The following is a 14,120-nucleotide window of genomic DNA, read 5'->3' as shown; positions in this document are numbered from 1 at the left end:
GAAGTCCCTCAGGGTCAATGTCGGGAACTAGGCTGCTCTTTCAAGATCTCACGATTGAGACCCGGGCATTCTCAGCAGAGGGTCAAGGAAGTCTGGGCTGTGTTCTGGGTGGGCAAGCCGAGGACCCCCCAACGAAAGGCAGCTTCGCCCGCTCAGGAGGCGAATGTAATGCATCACACTGATAACCAGGGAAGGGGAGCTACAAAAGCATGTGTGGTATGGGTGGGGGAGCAGGGGGTGTGCGTGTGTGCATGTCGGATCTCTAACGGTGACTGATCACAATGTTTTGTATACTCGATCCTCATACCCTGCGCCTCCCCAAACACATATACAGAACTTCAAAGGTTCTTCTTTTTATAATGAAATTATGAAATCAAGACTTCCAGGTAGATCAGAATAGCTTTGCTTTCCCCTAGGAGATGCGTGGGAGAGAAGTTCTATGGGAAGCTTATTCTAGCAGTCGACCCCATGCCACAGATGGGCAGGCAAAGTTTGAACTTGGAAAAGTAGTGCCAGCTTCCTGTTCTGTCACCCTAGCCCGTCCACCAGCCCTCCTCAAGCATCCACAGAGCGCAAGGAGTGCTTTTTGGATAAGAACCCTACAAACTAAAACTGAGGGATGTCCCAACCACCACCTTTCATACTCAGAAAAGGGAAATGCGGCAACTTGGCAAAAATATCCACATGGCCTTTTCCTGATCTGAGACGCATGGTCCATGAAGTGCTTCTTATGTGTACATTTACAGTAAGTGTGTTTATTTAACATGATAGTATTTCTGTATTTCAAAAAAGCTATTATTTACTCAGTGACACATCTTGTTGACAAAGTTGATTTTCTTGAAATCAAGGAAAAACAGCCATTCAGATCTGGATAACGTAGAAGTTGTTATTCTCACCATGACTTGTCCCTTTCTGGCTAGTACATCAGTGAAGTTTGGGGGATGTTCAGCTCTGTGAGGATGAGCAGAGGAGCCAGAAACACTGTCCAGGCCTCTGAGGCCCTGGTCACTACCACGCCAAGGACTGGAGACCAGGGCATTCTTCCCGATGCCACGTGGAGCAAGTTCTGTGTGAGGCTCCCAAACCACACACTCTCTGCCATCCCAGGGGGCCTGTTTCAGGACCCACTCATCTCCCACCGTCCAGAGGCACTAGCCTCAGGCCAGTGACCTAAGGAAAAAAGAAGTGCCCACCTCCAGGGTCAGCTTAATTCTTGGATGGCTCCTCCCTCCCTAAAGAGGGAGACTGAGCCATGCTGTAAGCCAGAAGAAATGACAGCTCAGGATTCCAAAGCTGAGCAGAAACTGTATGAGGAAAAGCACTAGACGAGAAATTGAGGCCAAGGTCTGCCCTCACCCCAGCCCAAAGGCCCAGGCTGGCTCAGTGACCTCTGTCAAGCTATTTAACTTCCCTATGTCTCAGTTTCTCTTGGATGAAGTAGAAATTACCACTCCAAGTCTATCTCATAGCACATAACAACAGTCAAATACAGTAAGCTAAGTGAGAAAAAGGACATTATACAAACACAAAGGTACTATTCCGTGATCTCAATCCTGCCCACCCCCGCCACGGAGAGGGGACCCACATGACTCACCAGTGGCTCTATTGTGCTGAGGTCTTTAATTTTGTTGCCACTTAAATTTAGATGCGTGAGGTTCGGACACTTTTCTGCCAATACTTCCAGGCCCCCTGAGATTCTGTTATCGCTTAGTTCAAGCTAAACAAGGCAGGAGAGAAAAAGCAGAAATAGCTCTTAAGATGAAGGCTCCGGGCAGACAGGCAAGGAGGGGAAAGTTGCCTCAAGAATCGTCAGACGTGTTGGCGCACGCACCTGGCTTCACCTTCAATTATGCTCCCTAAACACGAAGTAATGACCCCTTGCTCCCCCCGGCCCGCCTCCCGTGCACACGCTCCTACACTCTGTTTACCTTCTTAAGTTTGTTTAACTTTGGTAAGTTTGCGACTGAGGTGAGGCCTACGTTGATTGTACTTAAGAACTCCAGTTCTTCAAATTCATCTGTGAGGCCTTCGATTTTGCCTTCATTCGACCGACAGTTGTCCAGGACGAGCTCTTTCACCTGAAAAGGGAAGGGGGCGTGAATGGAGGCGAGGAGCGGAGCCTGGGGCAGGGGAAGGGTGTCAGGCCTCCTTGGAGGACAATGAGACAGCCAAGAAGCAGTCTATCATACACGACAAACAGCACTTCTTCCAGCTCTTCTGGAGCATCGCAGTGACAATGCCCACCCTGGTCCTTTGGCGTTCAGCAATACTGAGGGGAGGGGCGGTGGTCGCATGAGCAGAGCTGCAGAACCAGAGGGCCACTCGAGACAGAGGCCTTGGCCGGATTGGAGAAGACAAACTCAATAAGCCCTGCTGCCACTGGCAAGGTTGGTGTTCTCCTTCCAACCCACTGCCATATTCTTCCAAAACTCCAGTAAAAAATAAAGCACCACAGTCCCACGGCACCAGCCTGACCACATTCCCGAGGCCAGCTACTTATGCCTCCCATCCTCAGCCCCGCCTCCCTCTGTGTGCTGATGGGTCCCAAGGGGCGGTAGGCTTGCTCTCACCTGCTGCTGCCACCACAGCCAGAGCCTGCCCCACAGCAGGGGCAGCAGACCAGGGATTCCTCCAACTCTCCCTTCTCTAGACCAGTGCTGTCCAATAGGACTTGCTGCGACAATGGGAACCTTCTGGGCTGTCCAAGAGGAGCCACTAGCCCACGTGTGGCCACTAAGCACTTGCAGTGTGACTGGTGAGAATGAGGAACTGAGTTCTAAATTTTATTTTTAATTACTATAAGTGTAAAGAGACACATGAAAGTTACCATATCAGATATCAAGGCTCTAGACTTTGCTCTTCAGGGTCCTGAGAGCAGATGTGGAAAGAGAAGGGAAATCTGCAAACCCAGGATGGACCTGCAATGAAATGCTGAGGTTGGCAAAGTCCAAAAGCTGGTCTTCGAAGGCACCTCGGCGGCGCTGTCTGTCCCCTGCCCAAGTCCCCGAAGCAGCTTTGCCCTGTTAAGAGTTCTGAGATTCTCCTCTCGTCTCTTCCTACCCAAAAAGTGGGCCCTCAACCCCTTATTTCTAATGAGGGTAAAAAGCTACCCTCTCTTTCCTTCGTTAAAAGGCAGACTTGGGGGTCCGGCCCCGTGGCCGAGTGGTTAAGTTTGTGCACTCTGCTTTGGCAGCCCAGGGTTTCGCAGGTTTGGATCCTGGGCGCGGACATGGCACCACTCATCAGGCCACGCTGAGGCGGTGTCCCACATGCCACAACTAGAAGGACCCACAACTAAAAATATACAACTATGTACCGGGGGGCTTTGGGAAGAAAAAGGAAAAATAAAATCTTTAAAAAAAAAAAAAAAGGTAGACTTAGCTGAAGGGGAGATTTCAGGCTCCAGTACTGATGGTAGGGAGACAGACTGAGGATGAGTAATCAAGTCTCTGGCCTGAAATGACCCAGGGGAGTCAGCATGCGAGGCCAGGGTGCTTGGCCATCCAGCCTGATGCCCAGAGTTAAACCATTCCTGTCCCTGAGCAGTCTGGCTGCTCCCTGGCCTTTCAGGTCTGACAGGCACCTTAAAGGTGATTGCTTCTGGCTGCCCTTGGTGCTCGACACAGCATCCCCACCTGCCTGCTCCCTGCAGCCTCCAGGAAACACACACTGATGTCACCTGGACAGGATGCCTCCCTGGATTCCACCCATGGGTTCTGATTTCTCACCCATGGGTCACACAGTACAGGCCTGTCCTTCTCAGTAGCAGCCCCACATTGTCTGAAGGATCATTCCTGCCCCTCAGAGCGTTTTCTTCTCCTAGATAAGCAGATGGGCCTTCTAACCAGTCCCTCTAGGGCGTCTCCCACCTCAGCAGGGCAATTTGCTGAGCTTCTTCCTGCAGGGCCCAGCATGGCCAGCATGCAAGAGTCCTCCAAATGCTCCTCCCTCTTGGGCATCTCTAGGCCAAGTGCCAACTAGGGGGACGAGAAGCCACAGCAGGCCAACCGTGTCCCTCCTCAGTCCACCCTTACCAGTGGGCAGACCAGGGGAGCTCGGAGCACATGTGGGTTGCAGAGGCCTGCAGCTGCCCTGCTTTCTGCTTCTCTGGTGGAGAGAGGCACACCACGCAGGCCAGGACAGCAGGAATTTATCAAGAGGGGCAAAGCCAGGTGCACAGCTCTCTCCCAGAGCTAGCAAGCTCTTGGCCGAGGCACTGGTGCCAAGGCCCACCTTTCCCTTGGATCTGGGATGAGAGAAGTTAAGCCCTTGCCCACTCTCCCAGGAGAGGCCAGATGTCTAGGTCAAGCCACCTTCTCAAGGTCACTGACAACAGTGCCTGGGAATAAATCCTGTGAGGCCTTCTGCCCTAGGGCAGGAAGTCAGTGTAGAGTCAGGAAGCCAAGCCTTAGGGGAGAACCCCTCCCCCAGCTGCAGTGAACACTGGTCACAAGGCCCACAGTCCTCTTTAGTTACTCGGTTCCTTGGAAGGCCCTGGGAATTCTTTAAGCTCCACCAAGGAAAGACAAATATGAGAAGGGATTCCAGTTCACCCTCAAAGATTTCAGACATGCAGTTTTTCTAGACGGGTCAAGGGCTTCTCCTCTTACAGTCACTAGCCAAGGAGAAGTACTCCGTATTGGGAGTGGGGGGGTGGGGGGCGGGGGGCGGTGCGCAGTGCTGGAGAGTCAAGGGAATTCCTCCCAGAAGTCAGCCTCTTTCCCGGAGAGGCACAATGCCGCCTGGGAATTCGACAGACTGATAAGAGGTTCCAGGCCTGGCTCCCAGCACCACACCCAAACTGGGGCCATTCCTCTTGGGGCCATGTGCAAGCCACTACTATCATGTTTTTATTAGTAATAACCAGGCGCACTCTAAGTGCTTCACCCGCACTGGCTCATTGAATCCTCACAATCGCCCAATGGGGTATTCCCCTGTCTTACTGCCACATCAGAACCACCTATCCTAAAGGCCCAGGAATGGTCACAGGAGGGTGTCCACTGGACCGAGGTGGTCAGTGTTGCCGCAAGATGAGAAAGGGCTCCTCATGGCTTCTCTGATGTCCCCAGATGTGGGGCAGAGGCTCTCCTAGACTCCCCAGGTCAATCCTACGAGCTCCCCTGACTGCACCTGCCCCCCTTGGCCCGTCTTCTCACTGTTCCACCAGCCGTGCGGGGGCCACTCCCAGCAGTCCCCACCCTGGTTACACTTCCTCAGTAACCAAAGCACAAAACCCAACCCAGACCTCACTTAGATGACACTGTAGTCAGGGAGTGAGGATCTGAGAAGGGCTGGGGGCTGGGACCCCGCTCTCCCCAAGGAGCAGGCGGCTGCTTCCACTCACTTGGGAAGGAAAGCCTGTGGGTCTGGAGGGCCAGGTGGCTGTTACAGGTCGGGGTGTGGGCCTCTGGGATCCCCCTGGTTTCTGCATTTCCTTCCTGGAGGGGGTTTCAGCCCTGCTTGGGGTAAGATCAAAGAGGAGAGGGAGAGGCCTAGGCTCAGATCCTGAGTTTGCAGACATCACCAAAAAGCCCAAATGAGTTGGGGAAACCCATTGCTTCTTTGTGGGGTGATGTGTCACATTGGGGATGGCAGGTAAGCTGCCTGTGAAGTGTCTGAATCGGATCAAACAGGAAAAAACAAAAGTGCCAGCCCAGCAGCCGATGTGTGGAAGTCACTCCGGCCTCCACTGTCTTCGGGCTCCAGGGCGGGCTAACGTGTTTCAAAACCTCCGACCCACCCCAGCATCCCTTAAAGGGACTCTGAGCCCCTGGCGGCAATCCCCCAACTTCCTCCCGTCTCTCCTCTCCACTCAGTGGCCACCGCTGTAAACCCTTCCACGGGAAGAGAACGGGCCTTTTACATCCAGGGTGTGTTCTGCTTAAAAAAGAAAAAAAAATTAAGGCCCATTTCCCCCGCCAAATCCTGGGTGTGAGCTAAGTGCAAAGTTAAAATTAAACTGAAAATTTGTACTTTGGGTTTAGACTCTCTCCCAGCTCCACTGGCCGTTTAAAAATAATCCGACTGTGGTTACTCTCTCTCCTGTCCAATGACTAGAATGACTGCTTCTATCAGGAGCTTTTCAAACACCCTAATGACAAACCTACACAGGATCCTCTGCTTCATTCCCCACGTGTTAACGCCCAAGAGGAGCCTGCAGATTCACACTCAGCCCCCAAGAGATATCACTGGGGAGGCACTGAAGATTCCCAAGAAATCAGACTACCTGGCTCTGGCATTTCCTGAAAAACTTGTCCCCAAAGCAAGGACGCAGCAGTCATTTCTCACCAGTGGGAGCTGAAACGTCTGTGATAAACATGAACACATTATTACTCTAAGGAACAACCCGTTGCTTGTTTCAAAACTGTGAAATCTTGTCTTTATGGAGCTCTCAAATTTGACCATTCCTCTCTATTCCCAACACTGCAGTCCTGGTAATGGTCATCTAAGTCACCCTAAGCCATCTTCTGCCTCCAAATAGGGTCTCTGTGACAGTGGGGACACTGGACTCCTGGGAATAGGCCTCGACTTAGAGGCCAAGGACTCGGTTAGCTGGATGACCGTGCCTCTGTTTCCAAGGTTTCATGCTCTGCCTGTGCACAAAGGGGATGACGATGTCTGTTTAACCTATAAATTGCAAGTTCCAGCCTGGAAAAGCCAGCCCCGGTGGTCTACTGGTTAAGATTCGGCAATCTCACCGCTACAGCCCTGGTTCAATTCCCAGTCAGGGACCCACACCACCTGCCTGTCGGTTGTCACACTGTGGCAGGTGCGTGTTGCTGTGATGCTGAGAGCTATGCCACTGATATTTCAAACACCAGCAGGGTCACCCATGGTAGGCAGGTTTCAGCAGAGCTTCCAGACTAAGACAGACTAGGAAGAAGGACCTGGCCACCTGCTTCTGAAAAAATTGGAAAAGAAAACTCTGAGAATAGTAGCTGAGCATCACCTGATTTAGTACGAGAAGGTGAAAGGATGGCACAAAAAGACTGGGCAGGGTTCCGCTCTACCATACACAAGGGTCGCCAGGAGTCAGAATCGACTCAATGGCACTAACAAGAACTAGAGTCAGACTCAATGGCACTAACAAGAACTAGCCTAGAAAACTTTCCTGGCTTTTTGCTGCCTGGCGAAAAAATTCAAGCTCCTAAACTGACCTAAGGAGACCCTCTATTCTCCATCTCCCCCAACTTCCTCCAACTGCATCGCTCCCACCTCTTACCTTTGCATTACAATTCTAGTTCAAGCCCCCTCCCCAGAAAACCTTCCTGGCATCTAGGCATCTAGCGCTGAGCATCCCGGGGCACCGCGGCAGCTGCCACATGAATCATTTAATCGTGTATTAAGCATCCGATCCTCCTAGAGGTCAGGGACTGTCCTTCCCCGTAATCAGCCTAGCAGGGAGCGGACACCAGAGAAAATGCTTAACAAATGTCCTGTTTATTGTGCCAGGCGCAACACGAGGTGCTGGGCATACAGAGTGCATCGAATCATCGTGAAAAACTTACAGTGCCACTGGTCCCACAAAGGCTAAACGAACACTATCCTTTTATGAACAACAACTTTTTTTGTGTGTGTGTCTTGGGTCCCCAAGACAAGTATAAGCCCCTGGGAGGCAGATGGACTGTGAACACTCCTCCTGACCTGACCCAGTGCGCAGCCCACAGGTCTCTCCCCTGCAAGAAACCTCTCTCTCCGACAGGGCACTCTTGTGACACTGTTCACCTGGACAAATGCTGAGAAGACACGGAGGTGACAGTGAGCCATAGTTGGGGTCCTTGCCAGCAAGAGGTGCAGTGACAGGCTAGGAGCAGACAGACGGCTGGTAAACAACTCCGCCCCATGTGCCAGGTAGTGGGCCTGAGGCAGGGACAGTGCATTCTTCATATGCCTCTACCCCAGAGAGGATGGACACACTAACGGCAGAGAAGAGGGACCCAGAAAGACTAAGAAAGAGGACGCACTATATCAAAGTCAGCACTAGTCATATAATTTGCAGGGCCCAGTGTGAAAATGAAAATATGAGACTCCTTGCTCAAAAATTATTAAGAATTCCAAGACAGTGACAGAGCATGTTAAACTGAAGAGTAAGGCCCTTTTAAGCGCAGGGCCCTGGGTGACTACAGAGGTCACACACCTGTGAAGCTGGCCCTGATTTAAAAGGACAGCTTGGGCCTAAAACAGAGCCTTCTGAAGGCCAGAACCAGAGAGAAGGAAGCTCAAGTGAGAACCACTCTTTATTTTTCTAGCACTTCCTGAGGCGACGTGGAGAGGCGGACAGAAGGCAGGCTCCCGAGTCACACAGACCGGGCTCAAGTCCAGATTCTCCACTGACGAGCTCATCTCACCCCTCTGGAGCTTCCGTTTCCAAAGACAATACCTAGGGTTGGATTAAATGAAACAATGGACTTAGAGCATCCCCAGCTTGGAAAAAGCCACTTGCCTTCCTTCTCCTTGATCCACAGCCACCTTTATCGCTGTGTTCACAGTGACGGCACAAGAGTGCGAGCAAAGCAGGCCAGAGACTGAGTGACCCAAGCCGTCTGCAGGGCTTCCTCATGGAACACACCAGGCCTCTTAACAGTCTGCAGAACTAAGATGGCGTGCCCTCTTGATTCTGCATCTACACCTTGTTTCTTTTTTCCCCCACTAATCTTGAGTCCTGATTTTCTTTTCTTTCACTGAGCAAGAGTTCAATAAATATTTGTATCTTTGGTTTCAATCTTGTCAGTCCCTGACCAGTTTAGTTTTCAGGTTCCAGCCTTGCACAGAAGAGAAGAGACAAATCAGACTGACCCCGTGTTTTTGGTGTGCATGGGTTTTAAATAGGTCAGCTTTTAAATGGGCCATCCCCTGGTGCAGAGCCCATTACTAGCTAGAAGGCCAAAACCAAGGCAGAGGGAAGGGGCGTCTTCCCAAAAGTGTTCCAAAAGCACGAGAGTGTTTCAGGTTTTGTCGTTTTAACCATAAGTTTTGCTTAACAGTCAGTGCAGAAAACGTGCAAAAATCAGTCAGGTTCTGTGGGGGGAACAGCAAGGCTCTGGGAGAGAAGTCGGACATTTTGAAAGCTAGAAGGGCCCTCAGGTTCATCTAGGTCAGTGGCTTTCTGACCACAACCCACAGTGAAAAATACGTTTTACACCTTGGGTCAGTGCACACATGTTTTTGTGTGTGTACAGGCACACACACTGAAACAAAACTCACCCTTACAATTACGCCTTCCGATTACACTAAAAAATAAATATTTTTTAACACGACCCACAGTTTGTAAAAATGCTGTTCTAGTTATCCCTCTTTTTCTAGAAGAAGCAAGGTCCAGAGTTGGCCTGGAGCCCAGAGCTGGGTAATTCTCCCGCCACACCACACCACACCACACCACACCACACCGCTGCTCTGGAGCAGGATTCACAGGCCCTGGTGGAAGGGCATGGAGTGAACAGAAGATCCACGTAGCTTCGGTTTCTGCTCGCAGGAGGCTGGCTGCAGCCCCAGTGGCAGCTAAGACTCAGGTCTCCTCCGCTCTGAAAGATCTTTTAAAAGCTTCACCAAGTGGCAGGGGCCCACATTACTTTAAAAACAAAACAAAACCAAATCTCTCCAAGAAAAAGGCATCTGAACCTCTGGATTTGTCTGTCGCCTACAACAGAGCTCTGGAGGCTCCGGGTGGGAGAACATGGCCATGGGAAGCGGTGACGCCATGCCCATTATTTTAGGCAAGCAGGTCCGGGGCGCGGCAGCGGAGATGAAGCTGTGGGGCGGGTCACAGGCTAAGCACGGCTCGGGGAGGGCCCGTATTAACATAAGTCCCGTGACTGGCTCTGCGCTGCCCCGGAACCGGCCTCCGAGCCCCCTCCGGCCCCAGGTGTGGGGAGGACTTGGTTTCTGCCTCACCAAGACAAGAGGAGCTGGTTCCACTGCAGATGCTTCTTCCAGCCAGGACAGACTCTGGGCAGCAACCCCAAGACCAGTGGGGTTGAGTGTAGGACCTGGGCCTTGCGCTTGTCGAATGTCACCAGCCTGTTTACCTGGGGAAACCCTAGCAGAGCTGGGGCTGATGTTACGCCTCTGCTCTTCTCCCCATAAACCTCATTCCTCCCTTCCAGCCACTCTAGATGCCAGTCCCCTTTAAGGACTTGCCAGTTCCACTTCCTGCAGGAAGACTTCCCTGATTGCCCAGCCCTGCCCTAGCCATGCCTGACTGAAGAGTACGTGCAGGACTGTTCCCAGAACAGCAGGGACTAGGTCCAGAGGGCTGTGTGGGGGCAGGAAGTGGGGAGTAGTAGTCTTGGGTCTGACTTTGCTGGGGGGCGGGGTGCAGTGGAGAGGGAGAGATGAGCGTTTTGGAACTGGTGGATGACATAACCAAGTGAACATCTAGCAGACTACAGCTTCTAAACGGCTGTCCCTTCTTACCTTCCGTGGGTGCAGAAGGCCTAAAGAAGCAGAAGCTGGAAGCAGAGTCCAGGGAAGACACTGGTCCCAAAAGGTGGTGTCTGAATGGTGACCAGAGGAAAAGGAAAGGAGGACAAGAAACACTGAGGTGCAGCGCAAAGGACGCTCGTCAGGCAGTCTGACGGCCCGGACTCTGGTGCCCACCTTGCCACTAACTTGCTGTGTGCCCTGGGGGAAGTCATGTCTAGTCTCCAGGCTTCTGCCAGTCCCTAATCCATACGCTGGACAAGGGAGCCTGAGCACAGAGACGAGATCCCTTCTAGTTCCACATTCCTGTGGGTCCATACACTTTTCGTCCCACCCCACATCCAAACTCTGTTACTGTTCCCCAAAAGGAGGTGGAAGATGTCATGGGCCAAAGGAGTACAGGATTTGTCATTGAGGGATGCCAGAAAGGAAATCTGGGGCACTGGGCAATTATCCCGGATAATTACTGAAATGCGAAAATCAATCATCTAGTCTCTTAAAAACACACCAGGATCACAAAAACAGCCCCCAGAGGCCCAGGGTATTGGGTTCCAAATGTGGGAGTCTGGCACCGTCCCATCTGATGTCTGCCATCTCACAGAGCGGCAGGGAGCACGCACCTCAACTCATGGAGTCCTATTTCCTGCTCAACAATCCTGTGGTTCATAAAAAACCCACACTGTCCACGTCGATCTCATTAAAGAGCCACAGCACTGGCCCCATGCAACAGAAAAGCCATGAGGAGACTGAAGCCCTAGAGAGCAGAAGGGGCAAATCCTGGCCAATCCCCGGTGCCTCCTAGCAAGGTAGTTCATCTCCGCCACACCCCTCTGCCAGCCTCCCTGACCTGCAGCAGACATGGGGGGACCACCTGGCACTTTCCCGCATGTTACAGTTAACCAAGCGCTCCCTCAGGCTCGTCTCACTGAATCTGCAGACAGCTGGGAGTCTCCCCATCCCACCCCTCCCAGGGAAACTGTCCTGTCCACCCGGCCCTCTGAGAGCCGCTGCTCGGCCACAGGACATCTGGCAATCGTTTTTCCTGCTGTCTGTCCTCCAAACACAGCCTTGCTAAGGTCTGAGGTCTCAGGGTCTCCCTGGTGCCCTGCCCAGAGGCGTTGGCTTTCAGTAAATTCTTGCTAAGTGGGTAAACTAGACCAGGTCAATCAAGCTAGAGGAAAGGTGGCCAAGGGCTCTGGAGAATCATCTAGATTCTAAAAGGCTCACCCCTTATTCACTTTCTGAAGCAAAGCACCCGCTAACTCCTTTCTTGGGCAAATCAACAAAAATGGCTTCCTGAGACTGGCACAGATGTTAGCTGGGGCCAATCTTACACAAAAAAAAGGCTTCCTGGGCCTCTGAAATCAGATTCGGGGATTTAAGCTGGGCTGGCTGGGACCACTTGTGGACATCCTATGGGAGTCCTCAGGGCCAAGAGAAACTGAAGAGAGAGCACAGCCCAGGGTGTCTGCCATGCGTCCTGTGTTGACCTTGACGGTTGCCACTGCCCGTGGACCCCCGAGTGGAAGAGTGGTCTGCACAACAAAAGTTAATTCATGTCCTCAGTTTCTCTCCTCAGAGATCCATGAGCTGGCAGTTCCAAACCTCTGCCCAGCCCAGCCACATAACCCATCTAAGACACCACACCATTCAGACTCAGGTCTGGGACACTCCCACAGCCCTCGGACGGGCCTCTGCTGAATTTCCAGTGGACTTGTAAAACGTGCTTCAGAGAACTAAAGGACTCCATCACTGCCACCTCTGGGGAACCAGCGGATCCAATCCAGCAACTTGGGCAAGTGACAAAGCTAGGTGGAAACCCAACCCAGTGATTCACCCAAGGTCACGGCCCACTGTGGAATCAAACCTTGGGCCCTTCTCAATTCTCCTAACTTAGGGCCCACACCCCAAAGGTTCACAGGCCTCTCCTTGAAGCAAGAGGAGGAAAAAGAAAAGAACTGTTAGGAAAAGAGCCCCAGAGCTGAGCCCAGCCCCTCCTCCCTCCCAGCCTCCTCGCGTAGAGCTGGAAGTGCCGAAGAGGCAGGGAAAGGCTAAGCGGCCTCTGAGACAAAACCTTCGACCTTGGCCTCCTTCCCTGCCACCTCTACCCCAAATGACAGCAGCTCTGGCAATGACAGAAGCAGAGCAAACACCGCGGCACTGAAGCCCTGGTGTCCAGCCACCAATTGGAAACCACTGATTTGGGAAGAAATGGGAACCAATCATGCGGAAGAATCTAAAGCTGGGGAAAAGTTGTTTCTATCCAAGGCCACAAAACAAACCAGCCATGGGTCACATGTAAGAAGCAATTTAATCTCAGTTCTTTGTCCTTTAAAGAAACGTGACACGTGCAACTTGCTTTAGTCTGTAAATTAAATGCTTAATGCAAAAGTACTGGTGATGGAAGTGCAAGGAATGCTGAGAAGTAAATGTTAGTTCCAGATGTCTCCTAACAGGAAGGGGGAAAACGGGAAGCACGGAATGGGAGAGAGCAAGGAAGGAATAGGGAAGCGAGGGGCTGGTGGAAGGAAGGGGCGGAGACGGATGGGACACGAAAAGAGAAGAGAGGGAGAGACAGGCACTGAGAAAAAGATACAGGCAGCGAAAAAGGGAGAAGAAAGGAGGAAGTTACAGGCTGTGTAGGTTTTCCTTTACCTGCAGAGTTCTGCCATCTTCACTTGAATTTTGATGATAGAACTTTACCCATATTTACTGTTTTTAATAATAAAGTACAAGGTGAGTTCATTGTTGTTCACAGGTCTACAGCTGCTTTAATTTCAAAGCGCTAAAAACCAAAACCAAAAGCCTTACAACCTTTATGATTCTGGAAGTCAGGGAGGGGTTAGACAGCTAAAGACAATGTAAAGAACATAATGAGTTTAGTCTTCATCAGAAGCTCATGAAGGAGGCCCCTGCCAAGGTAGTCAACACAGACAAGGCCATCCCAGGCAGCGTGGACACAAACAAGTGGGGATGGACCAAGGTTCCTCCATCAAGGTCGCAAAACATCCTGCTCCAACAGGACCAAACCTCAAATTCCAAACCCTGAAGCAGAGCAAACTTAAGAAGGCAACCTGGGTGGGAAGGCATCCGAAAACTGCGACACTGGACAAACAATTGAAGGAACTAGTGATGTTAGGCCCGAGGCGGGGGAGACTCGTGACAGCTCTCTTTCTCCAGCTATTTGAAGGAGAGTCACATGCCAATAGAAGTACATTTATTCTGTGTTCTTCATGGTTCCAGAACTAAAATCAGGGTGCAGGGTTTACAAAGAGGCAGTTTGTGGCCCGATGTAAAACGGAAGAGGGTAGCTGCATCCTTACAGCTGTCCCACAAAAGAAGGGGCTGCTCTGAAAAATCTGTGAGCGCACTGACCCTGTACAGATGCAAATCAGAGGCTACCGAGTGACCACCTGCAAAGAACTTTACACACAGGCGGTGCTGAATGACTATTAAATGAATTAGTAATATTGGATGATGAAGCCTGGCAAAGAAATGAGTCTTGGGTCTTTTCACCTCTTAGAATGCTATGATCTGATTCTTTCCTCTTTACAGAAGCATTACTTGTTTAGGCCACAGGTCCAATTTACTCATTCAACAAGAATTACAAAATATCTATAATATGCTGGGCCCCCCTGCTAGGCATTAAAGTTATAGCAATAAACAAAACTAGGGGCCTGGCCTCCTAAGTTTACGTTCTG

General features: G+C 51.4%; 1 protein-coding gene across 8 annotated transcripts in view; it reads right to left on the bottom strand.

Annotated features, from left to right (window-relative positions):
- Positions 1–14,120, bottom strand: part of ANP32A (acidic nuclear phosphoprotein 32 family member A) — a 38,408-nt gene that overhangs the window by 6,084 nt on the left and 18,204 nt on the right. For 5 of the 8 annotated variants that reach the window (XM_014848191.3, XM_044764638.2, XM_014848193.3 and 2 more), the window contains exons 2-3: positions 1,929–2,078; positions 1,595–1,717 (exon numbers count right to left, since the gene is read on the bottom strand). In XM_014848191.3, the coding sequence (XP_014703677.1) occupies positions 1,595–1,717; positions 1,929–2,078 (273 nt within the window). Of the gene's footprint in view, positions 1–1,594; positions 1,718–1,928; positions 2,079–2,827; positions 2,919–6,226; positions 7,991–14,120 lie in introns of those variants that run through there. The other 3 variants (XM_070499186.1, XM_014848192.3, XM_070499189.1) reach the window with 3 other exon arrangements.

This window comes from Equus asinus, chromosome 2 (genome assembly GCF_041296235.1).
Source record: "Equus asinus isolate D_3611 breed Donkey chromosome 2, EquAss-T2T_v2, whole genome shotgun sequence".
In the NCBI taxonomy this organism is placed as follows: Eukaryota; Metazoa; Chordata; class Mammalia; order Perissodactyla; family Equidae; genus Equus; species Equus asinus.
Note: the sequence above shows the minus strand (reverse complement) of the source record. Positions and strands in the feature narration are given on the sequence as shown.